This window comes from Amyelois transitella, chromosome 12 (assembly GCF_032362555.1).
Source record: "Amyelois transitella isolate CPQ chromosome 12, ilAmyTran1.1, whole genome shotgun sequence".
In the NCBI taxonomy this organism is placed as follows: domain Eukaryota; kingdom Metazoa; phylum Arthropoda; class Insecta; order Lepidoptera; family Pyralidae; genus Amyelois; species Amyelois transitella.
Window position 1 is genome coordinate 6,743,853 of NC_083515.1, and position 20,806 is coordinate 6,764,658.

Here is a 20,806-nt window from a genome sequence, read left to right on the forward strand (position 1 = left end):
TTAATAAATTAAACATATAATAGAAAATATTTGCAGGTAGAGTTATTTTTCTCAGGTGTTTTGCTTCCATTAAATATAACCCTTTTGAAAAGAATTACATGCTAGCGAAATTGTAACAAATATCATGGAATACTTTTTTTATAATAAAAACACTAGAGTACGCCTACAGCCCACCTGCGTAAAATCAAGAATCCAATAAATTTTCTATTTTGCGTAAAATTTGGATAAAATCCTTTCTTACTCCATCTAGACCATATCAGGAACCTATTATGTCGAATTTTAAATCTCTAAACCTTGTGGTTTGGGTTGTACATTGATATGTCAGTTTAAAAACATAACCATAATAGTGGTCATGCAAATAAAGTCAAAATCAAAGTGAAAAAAAATTACTTTCTCTCAGATAAACGAATATAGAATTCTACAAATGCTGACGTGGTTTATGACCATCGCGCGGAGATACTAGATTAACGAACCGTGAAGATACGGCCTTCCTTGTACCACGTACGTAAAACATAGTATTCATAAATTTCACTTGCTAGTTTTCAAAATTATGTTTTTGTGTGCAAGTTCGTCAATATTGATTGAGAATGTTAAATTGCGCTCTAATGATACCAAATACCTAAATTCCTGCATACTTTTTTGTTTCATCCATATTTTTTATCTCGCTCTTGTTGTAAGCTCGACTTCCTACTGTACTCTTTCTAGTATATTACTACATAAAATAAGCTCTGGAAAATTTCAGGAAAACCCAACCAGCGGTCTTGGTAGCGCGAACAAAAACGGTTGAGTAATTCATTACGTCACTCAATCCTTGGTTGGCTGTATTAAATAGCAGATGGTCCCAGTACTCTATCTAATAAAACTACCGACCACGATGACCTCGTATCGCAAACGGTTATCGAATCCTCCGTCCTAACCGAAGCGTGACAACTTAGCTGCTCGTTGCAGAAATTTGCAATTTTTCCTCGCGCAAAATCTATTCGTTTGAAAAATGCTTCGCGCCTGTGTCTACTAGAAAGTCACGTAGTATGGACATCGAATGGTTATGGATGGAGTGCATAGTTACGTACCAAGTTTTCTGGAGCAAGATAAGGTCATATTTATTTTAATTTATTGCGTTCGAGCTCTCTTCAAACAGCGAAAAGAAAACTGTGTGAAATAAATGTGAATAAACCACGTTATCATAAGGTATCTGTCTAAAGGGAATGCGTCTTGAGACTAAAGGCGGATTCTAGGGATTACGATATCTTTCGGCCTGTCCAAACTTTGACTTTATATAACGGGTTGTGTTTTATACTGAATATTTAAAAATATTCTATTATATATTTAAATATTGTAATTGATAATTACAATATCATTCATTCATAAAATCACGTCTTCACCCTTGCGACATAGACAGAGCCAGAAAAGAGTGACAGGCCACGTTCAGCTGTTAGGCTTAATGAAAGAATTGAGATTCAAATAGTGTCAGGTTGCAAGTCAATCGACTATAAGAAGAATCCCAAGTTTATAAGCCTGTCCGTTATACTAAATGACCATTAATTCCAAATTGAAATATGAGAGGTATTTTTTCCCAATATGAACGTGAGTTTTTAAATTTATATTTGTTTTTAACCTTTTTATTTCGCGCTACATCTACTCAAGCTGTATAATTGAAATTTCAAAATATATGGTATCTTTGGTAAACTGTTTTTTATTGACTGGCAATGTTTTATTTACTGTGTGGGAAACATTACGAGGAGATCTGCATTTTGAGTCCACTGGGTATGTTACTATGATTTAAGGTGAGCTGTTACGTTTCCTTGTACGGCAGCGGCGATCGTATGGGTGTCGTTTCGTGTAAAAACTAATCTTACCAACACCATTATCGTGGTCATGCAAGTTTTGACCTCCTGCAGAAACTCAAGAATGCAGCCTATCGACAAGGATGATATCCTGGTTAGGAATAAAGCCCAGTATTAGGAAAGCGGGATTCGGCTACCGCTGAATGTATCGACTAGGAACATGAAAAACTTTCTAAGTCAAAAATTAAAAAAGAAAGAAAAGAACAAAAAAGACCTTCCATCACGATAAAAAGTAGCTTTTTCTTTAGAATTTGTAATAAACAGACTTATATTTATGGGTACAGCTGCGGTTAAAACCTTAAAATAGTATAGCGATTTTATCACGTATCGTTCGTAACGTTTCGTGATGAAAAATTCCGCTGCTCGGCTGGTGTGTCGTGAGCCCTGTGACGCTGCGAATTTGATAACCGATCGAGATTTCCTATTAAACGATATTGGATCATAGCATTTGTACTTACATTCATATAACATAATACTTGCTTTTGTCCTCGTATTGACTAGCTCGCGTATCTCTTTGTATATCTTAAATCCCACGGGAACAATTTAAAGTTTAAATACTAAAATAAATAAATTAATTTACATATAAAGTGCATAAAGTTTAATTTAATTAATAAATTTATGGGATGAAGTAGTATATCTTATTATTTAACGTTCAATTGAGCAAAAACAACACGATTATACAATTCGATAAAGCGCATATAATCATCCCAATTCATTTCTCAAAGTATATCTAAAGTTCAGCATTGTATGAATGGTTCTATATGAGTGTATAAAGTACTCTGCGAGAGAAATTTCTGGCGTTTCGCATTAGCGGCGGTTTCCTGCAGCGTCGAATAAATGTGGGCAATTTGCGAGAACGTTTATCACCTAAAGAAAAGTTCTGGCGACGTCTGAACGGCTGTAATTCCGCTAAGTTCCCGTTACACCCACTGATTAGGACTTAGGAGCGGGGTCAATGGGTATTGTGCCTCTTTGTTAAGAAACCTGTATGGTGTAATATAATACACTCACGTTCTGAAGCTTTTTTGAACTTAATTTAGGTATATATTCCTTAAATATTAAGGAAAACTAAAACTCAGATTATCTGTTAACCCAATGGTAGACTGTTAGATAATGCTATTAGCATTTAGTCCGCCTATTGTACTTTACAAATTGTAATTGTTACAATAAAGAATAAATAAATAAATAAACGGCAGTTGTTATTACTAAAATATCTGAATATGATAAAAACATTAATAAAGTTTGTATGTGATATTTTATGCAAATTGTTTTAAAGAGATTTGTATGAAACTTATTAACCAACTTGTTGTGGCTTCACTTCTCTCCGGTAAATTGTTTTACATAGATATGCGTGAGGTATACGTGAACAAAGCGGCAAGCAAAAGCCAGTATTCGTTAAAATAATATTTACCTTTTCTGTGCTTTGTTAATTATATTTAATTAAATTTTTATGTTCGCTTATTGAGTATGGGGTAAAAATAAAATTTATTACTTTGAATTTGTTCTGAACTTGACCATTCTATCAAAATAATGTTTGGTCATAAATAGGACCAAAAGGCACATATCTTAATTCCCTAGTGAATTTCCACGGTTAATCACGCCGACTATACATCAACGCTTAATTTAATACTGGCAACTTTATTTAGTAGCTCACACCCTCGTTTCAAGCTATTGTTAAGATTTTCTCCATTTGATTTTTCTTTATAACCATTTTGCCAAGTACCTTTCTAATTCTTTGTTGCCTCGATAAGGGAAAACACAATTTTAATAAAATCTCCCGTGTGTACCAAGTTGTTAATTTACTAAGTCATAATGGGATCACCAAACAAGGAGGAAACATTAAAACTTGTAGAGATATTAAACAAAGATTCAAATTACCTAGAACGGTACTTATATGTACGCCAGTCACAACTACATCATTCTACAAAACCAATTTTAAAATTGCTAAACCCTTCTTTAGAAACAAACCTCAGCATAATCTGTCATCAATTTCGAGTGCATCAGATCTGACACAGTAAGTGCCTATTGGCCCAGTTATCTTACTATCCTCCGTAGATCAACGAAGTGCTCTTACCATGCTCCAAGGTTTACTGACACTTTCCTGACACAGCGTTCGCTGGAAAATTTACAATATTTCCCGTTCAAAATCAATTTACGCCGATAGAGTGTTAGCCTTGCGCTTATACGTGAAAAAAGTCACGTAACGCAAAGGTAGGGAGGTTCTAAAAAGAATAATGACGATATAAGATAGGTGATTACGCTCGCGTTAGAAGTGACGGAACGCGTGGAAGAGTTTTGACACTCCAATCATCACAAATTGGGCCCGTATTGAAAATGCGATGAATTGTTGTTTCTCATATTCTGTAAATGTAATCGGGGAGCGGAAATTGACTTCGACAATATGTGAACGAAATAATTCTTCAATTAAGCGACAAGGTGTTTAAGGCTACCATGTCGTAACTGTCAGTACGGTTTGCTTACAGACAAGAATAAATACTCATACTTGGAAGCAATATAAGGTAAGTATTGATATTAAAATGAGCTTCAGAACATTATCTCTTTTGCATTTAAAAAAAATGTTTCTGAAACATGTTACTTACTATACTCTCCTTATAGGAACAACGTTCTCCCAAAAAAAAACGAAGACCCATGCAAACTTGCTTCACAAATATATTTGAAGGTCATATTTATTAAGAAAAAGAAACGATTTTTTTCTACCACCATAAACATTTCGTGCTTAATATTCACATGGGTGCCAACCCCAGCCCGTATTCCTGCAATAAATCATAACGGTTTGATGATATTTGAAAAGGGACGAGTACCATGAATATGTGAAATATACCTGATATTTTCAAATAAAAGTCAGCACGCGTCGATGAATATTACGGCTAATCCTACTTACAAATAGAGATTTTAAAAAATCTTGATAATGAGCACTCTTGTGTATGAAAAAAAAAACATAGAGTTGTTATGTTTATTCATGTACATATATAATTTTAAATAGTGTCGCCATAATATTTTTAAATATATTTACACAAGTATCCTAAAGATTAGATGTTGTGATTAATATAGATACATCATAATCAATTTTAATGAACAATTTCTTAACTTTTTACCTTAACCGATCACCAAGTAAGCGATGCCATAAATTGATTCAGTTCTATGGCTACATCAATGCCATTCCGATAAAATTAGGAGTAAAAGAGGCAACTTGATAGATCTTGCACATTAACCCAACGAATCTATTTGTAACCGACAAATTGAGTATCATTAATGCCCGCATTCCGGGTACTACCTCTAATGAGGGGAATTTTAATCACGCGGCTTTGCGAGAGATTACCGCCCAGCTGAAGGTTTCTGCCATAGAATTGTTGCTAGACAGAGTGCTCAATAAGTTGAGAGTCTACTTGTTAATATTTTGAATTTTTGCGAGTTCTTGGTTGCACCGTCCACCACTTTCCTTCAAAATACAAAGTCAAAAAATTTACGAAATAAAAATGCTAAAGGGCATTTTAATGTATAACATCAATATTTAAATTAAAAGGAAAAACCTGAAAGTTAAACGATTTTACGTAGTTCTTTAGCCGAATAGGACAATGACCTATCTATTCTGCTTACTTGTTACATTGAGGTTATAGTTAAAGTATAGAGCGAATTGCGTGCGCATATAGAGGTTGAAGATAACTGAAATACTCTTATTTTGGCTAAAATAAGAATAAGAGCTGTGAATTTTCAGTTTTCTCTTGTGATGCGCGCTCTCATTGAAACAAAAGTCGTTCCATCTAGCTCTGTGGTCCTAACACATTTAGAGTTCGCCTAGCTAGATCAACCCCGGAATATTATATTAGATCAAAGGGTCAAAATTAAATTCGTGCGGTGATATCACGAACTTTGCTACTGTGACTATGTAAAATATGGATGTGGCAGTTTACAAATATATTAATATAAAGGCAACTGCATACAATTGTATGCCTATATTAAAAATACTTGTTTACATCTCTAAGCGTTTTGAGGAAAAGCCTAACAAGAAAGTAAAAGAAGTAGTCACATAGAAATGCAAAAGTATATTATACATCCATATACATATATTATGCCTTATCCTTTACTCTGTGTACTTAGAGACGATATTTATAAAACATGAAGATCACATTAGGATTCGACTTTCAGAGATAGTGACAGGTTGCTATGATATATAAGATTCCAAAGTTTATAAGGTTTCTGTCTTTTTCTCTTTGATAATGCCTATGATCCTATTTTTCAAAATAATATATATAGAAAAAAGTAATTGATAAATAACTTATTTTTTAATTTACTGTAGTACATTTAAGTGGCATATCCATTCTTTCCCATTTATCGAATCTCGGGCGTACCAGGGATCTAGTTTACGTATGAATATTAAAATTAATTATCCATACTTGGAATTCATTTACATAATCGTAAAAACTTTGTAGCAATTTTGATTCCAATATACTTACAACTTACTTTCGTGAATGGAAAACTTTGTACGTTATACTCATTCACTTGCTTAGATAAGCATATACATATACTTTTGTAACGTAACGAAGAATAATAATAAATGTTACTTTACGTTAAGATTCCATTGTTTATATTTTTAGCTTTGTTATATTCTGACTAGGTTTAAGTATTTTTTTTTCATTTTACATACAATAAAATTTTTACACAAGAAACAAAAGTTTATATGACATAAAGATTTCTTTATCAACAGAGATCCGACTGAAATGAAATAAAAAACAAAACGTCATTTAAAAAGGTTGACCTGAAGCTAAGAAGTAATATATAAAAGTCAAGATGTCCGCCCGACACAATATTGTGTATCCCACTACGCCCCATTCCCAATCCTTGTAATTTCACGTCTGGGAAGTTCCTTTTCTCTTTTTGTTTGTAATGTAAATTTTCCTCGTTCGGCCAAGAACTTTGTCGAAATCTCTCCTTTTGTCCCGATCCAATGTCGGATAACAGGAGATTTAATATAGAGGCCTGTAAATTCCATGCCACTTATACCGCGTCGAGTTCCGATTCGGTTATTTCACGGAAGATTAGCTGATTACACGCCGAATATTTTCTTAGGATCACGGTCTATTGTGACCGGGGGAAATGGTATTTTTCTGATACCAATGAAATTTAATAGGCTTATCGCACCGTATTCCGCTGAATGAGAAGATTTCAGAATTAACCAGTTTGTAAATATGAAAACTCGTGGCGTTTTAATGTTGAATTTGAGCTTTAACTTTGTAAATATAATTGTGTCAGAGACGTTTAATGAAACGAACTTTAGGTTATTTGAATTTTATAAAGCGAAGTATGACAAAAAATATGAATCCGAAGCTGAAGAACAGATAGCGTTCAGTAACTTCGTTAATAATCTGAAGAAAGTAACAAATTTGAATGATCATACAATTAATTCTACATATTATGTACTAGATAGATATGGAGATGTAGATACAGCTGATATGGAGGAACGTTATGCAGTTACAGTAAATCCAAGTAAGTAAATATTTTACAATACAATACTATAAAAGTACTAATTACCAAAGATGAAACAATTACAAATTTGTACATTTCCATTATTTTACCTTACGTGTTCGGCAAAGTTACATGAAACACCATACATTACGTTGTAATTTTATCGTTATCATTATTATTCATGCTTTCTACATAACTATTTCAGTTGATAAAGAACCTTTAGGAAATTTCGAAGCGGATATCGCGGAAGAAATAAAAAGGAACAAAACTGAGAAGATACTAGAGAATACTAAGTTATATGATTTAACCCGTGCTGCAGAATTATATGAATCTTACTTACATCAGTACCATAAGACTACTCCTAGAAGCCAATATAAACAACAAATACATTTTTTGAGGTTTGTCAAGTCTATGGTGAATGTAAACAGGAATCATATCAATGGAGACGGGGAAGCATATTTGGATGACAAAGCTGATGTCGTACAGTATCCACATGAATTTTTTTATTGAGCTGGATATGTCCAATATTCTTACATGGTTTTTTGACATTAAATGAATCACACTATGTGTTATTCTGTTCTGTGAATTCTTAAAAAAAAATGTCTTTCGTTTAAACGTTCTAAATAAGTTAAAATATTTTGTATTAAGTTAATACTTTTAAAATTTTTAAAATAAATTAATTAAAACAAAAGAAACTAAAAATGTATACTTACAAATTTTATGCCTGCACTGTTTTCCGTAAAAAAAAATTCTCCAGTTTTCGTTAGTCCAACAATTAGTTAAAGTAGACTTTAAAGAATTATTCAGTTATTTCTTCAAAACTCGTAGGTGACAATATAACATCCCCATTTAAACAGTGATAAAATCAAAAGAAAAAAGTACAATGGGCGATACTATCGCTTATAGCGATTTCCTAGACACAACCAGAGTCTTCCCACAAAAAGGTGTCGGGAGCAGGAAATTGGCAGTGCGATCTTGTACGCGTTTTTGTCGCTACGTCTGCTTTGTTTGAGAGTAAGTATATAAAATGTTTTAATGTTACTATAATTTTAAAATGGGATCGACAGTTTTAATGGGATTTCAATCGGGCACTTTACCAATTCGACCATCGACGCTCTTAATTGGCTATGTTTTGCATTACAAACGAAAACATAATTAGAAATGAAAACATAACTAAGTAAGTAGATTTATAATATTATTTGATGCAAATAATAGTCATAATTGGAACTAATGAATGTGTTTGTACCAATCGGATTATCGAGTTACGAGTAGAATTAGGTAAAATCATGCGATTATCGGAATACCTATATATTATATATCATTATTTATTATAGATCAACTACATACTGAAACCTGTCCTTGTCTGACATACTTTAATATCCTGAAGTCGACGGCAAGTTCCGTCGGATACGATGTTCAAGCAAACGAAATCATAAGCAGACAAGAAGGATTTGACAACTGCGTTGTAAATATACTCGTACAATACGTTTACAATTTTGCAAGTGAATTAGTTCAATATTCTCTTGTAGCAGAAGATGATTATAGGTAGATCTCACCACTGGTCACGATTCCTGCTATATCTTCTTTTGTTTCATTCATCAACAAATGTGCTAAATATTTCTTAATTTTAAAGTAAAGTTTACCAATAGAGCAGTTCGATATTATAAGAAAAATAATAAAAAAATGCGTAGGTGAATAGCCTTTTCTTTTGTAAAACTTTCTTTTCCGTGACAGTTAACCACGTAATAATTTGTTTTTGATTTCTTAGTATAATTTCATTGCTTTGTTTCGTCGGCGGAACACGATAAAAATACATTGAGAAAAATTTTACCTTTATTTTATTACTATTTTAATTTCCCACTTTATGCCTGAACTAATAGAGGCAGCGTTTCCAAATCAATGAAAACAGCGTTAAAAATATTCAGGGAAAACAGGCTGGCGCTGAAACGGTGAAAATCAACACCGCTGGTTATTTTTTATTGGCCTTTACTGACTATAGATACCAGTCAAATAATTGAAAAGGCTTTAGTCACACAAAGAGTCACACGTATTGATTCAATATGACGCTATACCGCGCGTTTTGCCGGTCGAAGTTGTTTATTGATTGAGTGTTTGTCGATAAATTTTAAATGACATATTTTTATTTTATTATGTTTTGTTTTAAATATTGTTTAAGTAACAACAACAGTCCTTTACTTGTTGTAATTGAAATTATAATTAAGGAGTGTCAATTGAAATAAGCAAGAATGCATAAACTTTACTTTTGAGAAAGTATGATAAAGAGGGTATGATTATTATTGTAGAATTTACAATCAAACTAACGTCTCTGTTATCGGAATCTATATCTATAATATATGGCTGAGTGACTGACTGATAGACAGACAATGCAGAACCCGAAACAGCAGGCTCTAGAAACTAGAACTCGAAATACGGCACTTAAAGAAAAGAAAAAAGAAAGAAAGAAATACCGACGGCGTAAGTAAACAAGTTAACAAAAATAATGATAGCAATATGATTTAAACAATGTCAAATTAACTCAAAGATTCTGAACGTAATCTAAGAATTCTCCCAAAGGCTTGAGACAAAGTTGGAGAACCGAGATTTATAAAGTAGCTCTTAGCTACTCAGCTCAGAACACAATAGCCAAAGAAGGATAAACATAACGACATTTGTTCGTCGATATAGCTATCCATTTATAGACCAACAAATAAATAGATTTGGAAAGTTAACACACAAAAAAATATGTTATTTACACCATTGCGGGGTAGACAAAGCCAACAGTCATCAAAGTACTGAAAGACCACACTCAGCCGCTTGGCTTAATGATAGAATTGAGAATAATTACGTAGAGAGAAAATATAACTCTTTGATATACTTAATGAAAACCATCAATACAAAAAGTTAAACTTATATTGTAGATTCCTTTTTTATTTGAAATGTTGGAGCATTTTTGGTGATAATCAATTTAAAATTGTAGGTATTACTTCGTTCATTCATTCAGCTATTGTTATAGCATATTTAATTAAAATGGAAAAATAAAAATAAAATTGAATAAATGACAAGGTGGGTTTTAGGATTTAAGATCTATTTATATTTAAATCTGTGTATCTATCTATAGACTCCCCAAGAGAGTTTTGGGAGGATCACGTTGGGGCCAGGATATCCGAGAAGCTTGTGTTAGCTGCATACAATGTGACGAGATATACTAAAAAAACAAATACTCCGATTAACATATACTGACACAAATGTATGCCTGGCTACATCCTCCATCACGGTCATGTTTCTTTATGTCTCTATCTCTCCAATAAAAATACATACATACATAAAATCATGCCTCTTTCCCGGAGGGGTAGACAGAAACTACCTCTTTAAAAAATACATTTTGCGTATATTTGTAACGCTGTTTCGTATAGTTAAAATGTGTGTAGGATCTGTCAGGGTAACAAAATCGGTCAAGTCGTATTGAAAATTCACAATTTTCTAAAAATTTAACGAGCACGCGAGGTCTAAATCGTGGCGAACGATTAGTTATTAAAAATTGAAGTGCTTCTGTAACCTCAATTTTATTTGATGGTTAGCATAGAGGACTGACTTTGGTACATGGGAGTTCGAGAGAGAGAAAACGAAATCCTCGCTTACAAGTCTCCACCAACGCGTTACCAGCAGTATTAATCTAAAATTTTGGTCCAGAAGCGTATTTTGCGACGTGTCGTCCGTTTTCACGGCGCGTGATCATATACAACAGAAAGAAAATCCGGGGCGACGTGTGCCAGCACTGTTTCTCTCTTGCAGCAGACGATGTAAGTCGAAAATAGAAATAAAAGCTACCAACACTTTTAAACTAATGTTGGTGGAGGATATAAAGCTACAGTTAGGAAATAAGTACCGAGAAGGTTTTATTTCACGAACGAATACTAAGCCAAACGTGTTTCTATTTTCAAATCGCTTAAAAATAAGAATGTCTTAAGTATAATTTGGATATTTGGTTGCATAACCAAAATGTATGGCAATTTTTGGTAATTTTAAATTCAGAAAATAATATAGCTTTGACATTTCTGCAGACGATGTACGCTATAAATATAATAAAGCAACTATAACACGTTAACACAAAAAACACAGACAGACTATCACATTTATAATAGTATAGACATAGATTTGCGATATCGACAAAGCAATAGTCTCATCTACTCTTCCACGTAGTTCAAAACTGAAGTACACAAACGTTGCCGCGAACTTGCTGTTGTGTGACCTCTATTGCATATTCATAGCGCATTACCCGACCAACTTGCATTTCATGATAAACTTGCGTCGTAAAACAGAGAGGAGATTATAGAAGTCCAACCTGAGTAGGAATACTAACTTTCTGAGTAGTACACGAAGTGCACAATGTCACAGTTCAAAACTTAATGCGTATACATATATCGCGTCTTTATTCTTAACGGGGTAGATAGAGCCGATTATCTAGAAAGAGTTTCAAGTGCATATTCATAGCGTATTACCCGACAAACTTGCATTACATGATAAACATTGATAAACCAAAAATGGGGAAAAGAAGCCTAAAAGAACGTATACGATTAGTATCTATGTAAAGTATATCAAATGACAGAACGATCAAAACAAGAAAAGATTTTGTCATTTTGGATTAGGCAATTGGTTGAACCCATTTCTTACCTATGTAAGTCTCTTATTTCCAAAAATCTTATATTAAAGTGATCTCATAAATAATTATGTAATTCATGGCGACGACCACGTTATTACATATTTACTTGATAAATGGGATTTAATTCGGCACAACTACTCCTGATTTAAGTAACTTAAGAAATTTGAAGTCAACCTAAGTGAAGATACAGCATAGTAGAGTGTGACGTGTGATGACGTCACAGTTTAAAAACAAGTCGTAAGATTTTTTAAAGAATGGATATCTTTATTAATCTTTAAAAGAGGTAAGTTGAAATAACTATATATAATGTTTGACTTTCGGATAGAAAAATAAACAAATGTTAAAAAAAAAACCGATTAGCCAGTTAAAGCGAGGCTATCATGTTATCGGTAACCACTATAAGATTACATTTTTAATTTATAAAACTAAATGTTACATAGATACTCTGATGTCCCCATATTTAAATAGCTAACGTATATCTTTCTTAAATAAAGAATTCAATAATCAAAATGGAAAAATGACATGGGTTTGACATTCGAATCTGCAATGCGAAATGAAAAAAGTGTCATCTTCTGATTGCTATCTCTATTGCCCATCATTCCAGATTCTTATTTGAATAGAACCCTATTAAAGTACTGTAGATACTACAGATTAGGAATTTGCGTTTTTGTGAATAGAAATGAAATTAACCTATAAAATCGTAATTTTCGACCATTATTTCAATCTTTGCCGAATAAGTTGAAACTAAATGTTGAAAACAAACAGGGCTTTAAGTTTTCATTCCTAACTTTTCACTTAACGATTCCATCTTTAACAAACTCGATCTCATTTTATCAATTGTCAAAGTTTAAAAACTTAATCCACTTAAGGACCCTTAAGGGTGAGTTCACACTGCGCATGACGTTACCCTAGCGGGAAAAACCAAGGACATTCGTTGGACGGCTTCCACGCGGGTAGCACGCTCCGCCCGCGAACCATTCAAATATGGAATACGAAAGCGGCCGGTGACTTTGTAAACATTTTGTCAACGAATTTTGAAATTAACATTAATTTTATTTCTTTTATTCATTTTTTTTATTGTGTAAAACATGACAGTGCTTAATACTAATTAGTACGCGATGGACGTAAATTGCAGTGTGGATTTAAAATATTATAATGTGATTAATCATCTAGTTGTAATTACGGTGCATGTGACATCGGACGATATAAGTTAACAAGATTGTTGAAAACATCAATATGAAGATTTTATCGCTAATAACTTTGTGTGGTGAGTATAAATAATATAAATTAAGTAGGTACTAGGTATTAGACATTTTTGTCGCAGTCTTATCAAAATCTAAAGGTTTCCCTAGTTTTCAAATAACTCGGGAATCCTAGTCTGAAATGTTATTTGGTGTATTTGAGCACTGACTTGACTTTTGCCCATGGCTTTGCTCCAGTGGGAATTTTTAAGTATATAAGGAGTTTGCGTCACTTCTGAGAGCTCCAGTCTACCTATGTGCCAAATCTCATCAAAAACTGTCTAGAGATTTTGAGTTATTCTTGTGAAATATGTTTCTTTTTTCTCTTTAGTAATCAAGGATTTATGAGGTTTTTCTTAGAAATAGTAATACAATTTCGTAAAGGGTTTAAATGTAAAGAAAACTTACCACACAAGTGAATTGTTTTTTCACCAGTCCAAACCAATTGAAATTTGAATCTCCCACAACCCTTTACTGATTCCAATAAAAATCAAACTATAGGAAGTAATCTTTTAAGGTTTTGTTTGTCTATTGCAACTCAAAACGGGTCTAGTTTACATTTTATATATAAAATTCTCGTGTCACAATGTTCGTTCCCGTACTCCTCCGAAACGGCTTGACTGATTCTCTTGAAATTTTGTAAGCGTATTGAATAGGTTTGAAAATAGGCCATCATCTTTTTTTCATACCCAGAAAATGCAAAACGTCGTTTGCCGGGACAGCTAGTTTAATATAAGGGCATGATAAAGATGGGCTTTACATAAAACCAGTATCATTTAGAGGAAGAAGCGACGATGTACTTCGGCATTGCTACAAATCAAAAGCTTGCCAAATCGATGGCACGAGAATTGATAAACTATTTAATTGTAAGTACCTCTTAAAAACGGCCAAGGATGCTATGAACGATATTTACAAATTTAATTCAACTTACTCTGCTGATAATCACGCTAATGTAAATATACAGATAAAATAATGTAATTGTAATTAAGCTCAAGTTATAACCGTAGGTATAGTGCCTCATAAGTTAAAACCTTAAACCGGAAAATAACAAGTCTCAACAAACTAGCGGTTTAAATACATAATTAAACTATCAGGCTCACAGAGACGAGCTAGACTCTTTTAGGTCAGGTCAAGAACGAACTAACCTATTCTGTCTCATACAGATAACTGTGAAATATTTTCGTACAAAATGTTAAGAGGTCAAATGCTAAATCATTTGAGTGCTGCTCTAAATGTCAAAGTTCAGAAATGGGAGATGGTTAATAGTAGTTATATGACCGCAACCCTATCTTTTGAATATTATTTAATACTTATACAAAAGTGCCGTGTGATTCCTGGCTCCTTAAAATAGGATTCTTCTTTTAGACGATAACCAATCGCTATTTGAATCTCGATTTAATCATTAAGCCGTACAGCTGAACGCGGCTTTTCAGTCTTTGCAAGACTGTTGACACTGTTTTCTCCGTAAGGGATAAATACCTACATGATAATATGTTTGTATACGACACGAAAGTGTACCGTCCCAAGGTCACAATGATACATACCTAAGTAACGCATTAGCGGAATGCAAACCAATACTCTTACGGTGAAAGAAAACATCGTGAGGAAATCTGTACATTCAAAGGCATTGGGAAAATGGGTTCGGTTTCGGGCTCCCCAAAAGACGTGGAAATACGAGGGTTACTTCGCGTAGTTATTTTATTTGTCTTGATAGATTGGGTATACTTATAACTATATTACCTAAGTTGTAGGGAATTTTTCATACATTTTTCTTAGTTTTCCTCTAAAGATTTCCACCTTGAGCGGTTGGAAACGGCCTATATAATGTAATATTATGTTACTAAGTTATTTCCCCAAGTATTTTCGTTGGACAAATCAATAGCCCATGACACTTCGGCATTTTCCTTATCTGACCCGACAAATCACTTATTATTTGGATTTGTAAGATCTGTGCTGAATCACATAACATCGGACCGACGACGAAGTTTCGCTCAGAATAGCAAATTGTCGAATAAGGGTTATCTTGTTTTATATACCACTGATTATTTGACGACTGCTACTAACATATGGTTACAATAATATAATAACTTATCCTTTCTATAAGTTCATGGTTTTATTTGCACCTAGAAACTGGTTTATTCCACGTTTTCATGCAAAATTGCTCGTCGAAAAACAAAACAAATATTAATCTGAAGATAATCCAATCATTAGTTTAATCTGCTTATAAAAAATAATCCCATTTCAACATTAAGCTGCTTAATCTTTATGTTGGAGATTGAAGTTGAAAGATCAACATAACATCAACATAATCGTCTATTTGAACTAATGTGAACCAGCCCTTTTTCAGCGTCGATCTAAGCTAATGTGAACGAGCCTCTTTTTTCCAGCAATTTCCCATCAGATTTATGTTTATGAGCAAAATGAATGAGCCAAAGTTTAGACAGACGAGGGCAAGTTGACCGGCTGTTACCTGATGGTCGTCCAGTGACGTTTTTGGGTCATAATTGAGCAAACGAAGATCAGTTTATGTGCAAGAAATGTGGAATTTAAACATAATTTCATAAAATGATCGTTTATCGCTGTACTTTGTAGGACATAAGCCTTCTAGATGTAAGTCATTAATCACTATGATGGGCGGTTCGATGTTATGGGTTTCCGTACTGAGAAATTTATTTCGATAATCCAGACGAATTTTTAACCAAGCATTGGTTATATAGATTGATTTGTTGTCAATGTTTTATTTTTCTAGTCTTCCTGTTAGGGATAACAGGAAGACTAGAAAAAAAATCAAAGGGTTTTGGTTTCCATGCCTTCAATTATTAGACGCTGACAATCTGATTGACTGACATATCGACGCACAGACCAAACCGATGAGTCTAAAGATTTAGCACACGGTCTTGGGATGCACAATGAATTTTCCCGATATTTATTTTAACGCAGTTAAAACTGTGGGTTTGAGAACTCCAGTATTCTATGAATTATTACTTTTGGGGCGGATCTATGGTTATTTTTATTTGCTTGCTATGTGTACACGTTTTTAGGGAACAATCTGGCTCAAACCTATTATGTTACTATTATGTATTACGTTACTTGTTTTGTAGGTATACCTAAAAAAAAAATAAGTATTTTATAAAATTACAATTTTATCTTCGAAAATATCAAAAATAAGCTAAAAATTAGTCAGAATACGCCTGCTAATAAAAAGTTAAAAGCACCTGGATTGAACGTCAGGCAAATAATCTTAGTTTATGTATGTTTATTAATAACTTTATACATATATATTTAGTAGGTTTATATAATGTCTTTTATTTGTATTTCTGTTAGTATATTATTGCTAATAATACAGTGAGTTACCGCTTTTTTTACTTAATTATCTTGTTCCTTTATTGTTTGCCGGTTGACTGGAAGAGATCCTTTCATGGGATAAGTCCGCCATTTCAAGTGATTTATTTCTTTTATAACAATAACAATGTACAATTTCTTGTAACTGTGTAAATTTCTGTGCAATAAAGATATTACAAACAAACAAGTTCGCCTCTGAAATAGGAAATACCCAGAGTATAGAAAAACGATAAGCACGAGCAACATTATATTTGATTATAATACAATATTCATTTGCTCAATGTCAGTAAAGGAAAAGAATGGAAATAGAATGACTCGTAAGCTGTCTGTTTTGATGTTTATACATATGTGTGGTACACGTTTATTAGAAATGAAAGAGCTTAAGCACAAAGCACAAAAGACCGCCGCCCCAGTGCGGTCGTCTGTGTTCTGTGACTTAATGAAGATGCCCTTTTGCGGACCCGTGTCATTATTGTGTCATTTCTAGGATTTTGTGATTAGAAAAGGTATGACCTACTTCTAATTTTATATGATGCCATGAATTACTAAAAGGTAATGCTTTCTAAATGATTGTTAAACATAAACAATGATTGTTAGGAGACACTGAATGATTGATTCAGGATTCGATTAGAACGAGCGTACTCTTGTTATAGAATGTTCTAATGCAATGCTTAAACTTCTCAATTTCATACAAAGTGAAGAATGTTAAGTGACTAAAATTACGCAAATAGAAGGGATAAATAATTGTTTTTAGATTGAGTACTCTATAAGTTAAGAAGCACGATTGTCACGAAATTACAGTGGTTACCTTATAGGCAAATAAGAGGCAGAAAATCACAAGAAAGTAAGCATTTATTGACTGAAACGATTTAATTCTAAAAGGATCTGAAAAACAAAAAGCGAGTTGAAAATTTATACAACAGCTCCAATATGCTTCAAATGGAAACAAGACCATACATTTTCAATGTTAAATAATAAAAACACGAAGAAAACATTATGAACGGAGTGTCATTTTAATTTATGTGTGGCTAATGTACCCTTAACGGTTTAAAAAACAGCAATGGAAAAATGTTTGCACCCCACTGTAACACGCTCACTGAAAACATTACAAACATTTTGAATTATGTGTGATGTTAGGACAGAATATTTTAATGAAGCATTTCCGGGGTGCTAAAACGCTTGGACAAGATTTTTTTTTTGTTTATGAATATGTCCCTTTTTACTTTATATAACTTTGAATATTTTTAAATTAAAAAATGGCTTCACTTAAACGGAATATACATAGATTATTATGGCACAAATATAAATTAATGAAAAAATTGAACACCTAAAATAAAAGATAAATATTTTCTGCAACAAAGAGAAGTATTTGTCTACGCTAAGAATAGAACCTGGCTTGACGGCGCTATAGATGCTACGCGCGTCAATGGACCCAATATTAAGGATTCCGAAGACATGAAAATTTTGAAAGTGGTGAAGAACTCTGGGATCCCTTAGCAGGCGGTGGGTACAACTGAATAATAACGCAAAATTGGTATATTTGTAAGATACGCGACCTTCTTGCCAACTATGCCGTTATGACTCTTTCAGTCGGCTCTTACGAGATCTGCAGGAAGAGATAGAAGCAAATCTTTCTAATGATATGGATATGGCACTAACTTTGCAACAAAAATACTATTTAATACTCAATCACACTGTAGACAAGAATAAACTTATTACATAAATTCCAAGATATTTCCTCAAACCAATTCATAGTTATAGATGAAATGCAATTATCAGATTCAATATTTCCGAGTCAGGGCCGGCAGAGTAAATCCATTTCGATGATTGATTTTGGATTAGTTAGCTTCCTTCTATAAACTAAAGTGGGAGCGCATTCTAAGTCCATAATTTGCATCGGAAATCAACTAAACGGATTATATATTATGCATTTTATACTAACTTATACTGTAAATAGATGCGATGCGATGTCATGGTGTTACGCCTAAACATGAAATTAGTTTTGATGAAATATGGTACAGAGATAGACTACTCGTTGACAAAAACATTCTTCGTTGTATTTGGAGCATTGGTTTGAGTAATCTTAGGGTTTTTATTTCATTATTAAGAAGTTAGTTCTACTCCATAACCAAATGATCGGGTGAAACTTTTCACGTGTCTTCCTTCAAGCTTCGGTGTGACATAGTATAAGTGTGGCCTCTTAAATTTCAATTTATTCAAAATTATACTAACTTGAAAATAAAAAAGCACTATGCCTACTAGACCACAGCACCACCAAAACAATTTGACGAACGGTATAGGATTTCACAAGGGTTTTTGTACACGCAATTACAGGAGCGGTATTTTAATACCATCAAAGCCTGAAACTCGAAACAACATCCGTCGTCGGGTTCGTTAACGTCTTAAAATTAATTTTCCTTTGAAATTTTGTCAATTGTCAGTGTAATTAAACAAAGTTTGTCGTTTCTTGATGACGTTGAGTTGGCCTGCAGCCAGTAGTAGTAAAAATTTTTGTGGATGAATGCATTTCTTGCGAGGTATATCTTATAACTGTCAAAGAAAACATACGTACTTTGGATTCAATATGATTTTTATTTTAACTGGTATTTATACATTACGAGTTCTGTAATTTAACACACATCTGTCATGTGCAGACCCTGGGCAGACAGTGCCAATAGACAAATACACCGTTTAACTGGGCTTGGTGATAAAATTGAGGAGGATTTCCTGCAAGGAAGAATTTAAGTTTTTGTCAAATAATAATTAAGATCTGCCTATAAAACTTGATGAAAATTATAGAAAAGAAAATGAATCAATACCTACAAGTGCCAGGCACAAAATAAAACTATACACTTCATGTTGTATCTCTGAATTTATACGTATAATTTTATCATCAAGGCGTGTCTTGTGTTAGTTGGTATGTAACAGTAACAACCTTAAAAGAACTATGAAGCAAAACTCAGGCTGTTCCGTAATGTTTTTCTCACCAGCCACTCATAATCTTACTCACCCATGTATACTCACACACAAACAACCACGTACACTTGCACGCACGCATTTACTTATCCAAGTGCCCTCCATCCTCCATCTTTTTCCCATGGAAATCGTAAAAGGCGACTAAGGGATAGGCTTTCAAACTTGGGATTCCTTTTTTAGGCGATGGGTTTAGGTTATGGGTTTAGTTTTTGGTATTACTCACTGGGAAGTCCAATCATCTAGATGTTATAAAGATTACTAAAAATAAATTATTTTTTTAAAGTAAATCTAACTTTTGTTTTCAACTTTACCCATTCAGGTTTTCGACTAAGTTAACCTTTAAACTAAAATTTACCTGAGTTTGCGAAACCTTAGGTAAATAACAAGCAATTTGTATTCCCGTCAATAATATCTACGACTTAACGTCCCACGGGAATAATGAAATAAATTCCGAAGTAATTAAAATTTAAATACACTTTAGCTTGAGAATGAAACTAATTAAGAATTTATAGAACGGGCGATTGTTTATCCATTGTATTACCTTCCGCGCTCCTCTAATGTAGGCATTATTTGATTAAAAATTATATTTGATGAATAAATATAGCATTTTAAATAAAAAAAGTGTAGATTTTAGGTGATGGAGTAGCAACCATTCTATCTGATATGACTACACACACCGATTTTCCGGAATATCCGTGGTGATCCCACGTGGTGATCGAGTTTTCTGTCTCTGTCTACTCCGTGAGGTATAAAACTGTGATAGGTGTATAATTAAATTTTGGTGATCGGTTTCTCACTTCCTTTCCTTCGAACCATTATCTTGTTAAATGCAGTTTAAATTAGAACAAAATTCTAACTGTTCAGTAATCTAAGAATGATCGAAAAGCAACTTTCCAAGTTGCAAATAATTGACAAGTCTGTCGTTCTCATGGGAAGTTACAGTTGGACCATATAGGATTCCTCGGGCGCGACTTGGCGTCCGTCCAGCCACGATTGTGTTTTACTATGGCGATTATTTCCACTGCACCATTCGACTTCGCATCTGACGGCTGAATAGACATGAAAGAATTTTCGTTTGCAATGAACGAGTTTTACGCCGTTATTTTGTTATGGCTGAGAACGTATTTATAGAGTTGAATCGGAAACATACACAATGATGTCTCTCTCTCTCTCTCTCTCTCTCTCGTTCTCGAGCAGGATTCGAACCATTAATGTTACCAATACAGTCCGCAAATTTTCAAATTCAAATTCAATTTCAA

General features: G+C 33.4%; 1 protein-coding gene across 1 annotated transcript in view; it reads left to right on the forward strand.

The window, feature by feature from the left end:
- Positions 1 to 13,151: 13,151 nt before the first annotated feature.
- The window catches only part of LOC106141574 (uncharacterized), a 34,222-nt gene continuing 26,567 nt past the window's right edge, over positions 13,152 to 20,806 (forward strand). Inside the window, exon 1 of the mRNA XM_060947022.1 lies at positions 13,152 to 13,255. Coding sequence (XP_060803005.1) covers positions 13,225 to 13,255 — 31 coding nt within the window. The 5' untranslated portion in view covers positions 13,152 to 13,224. The remainder of the gene's footprint in view (positions 13,256 to 20,806) is intronic.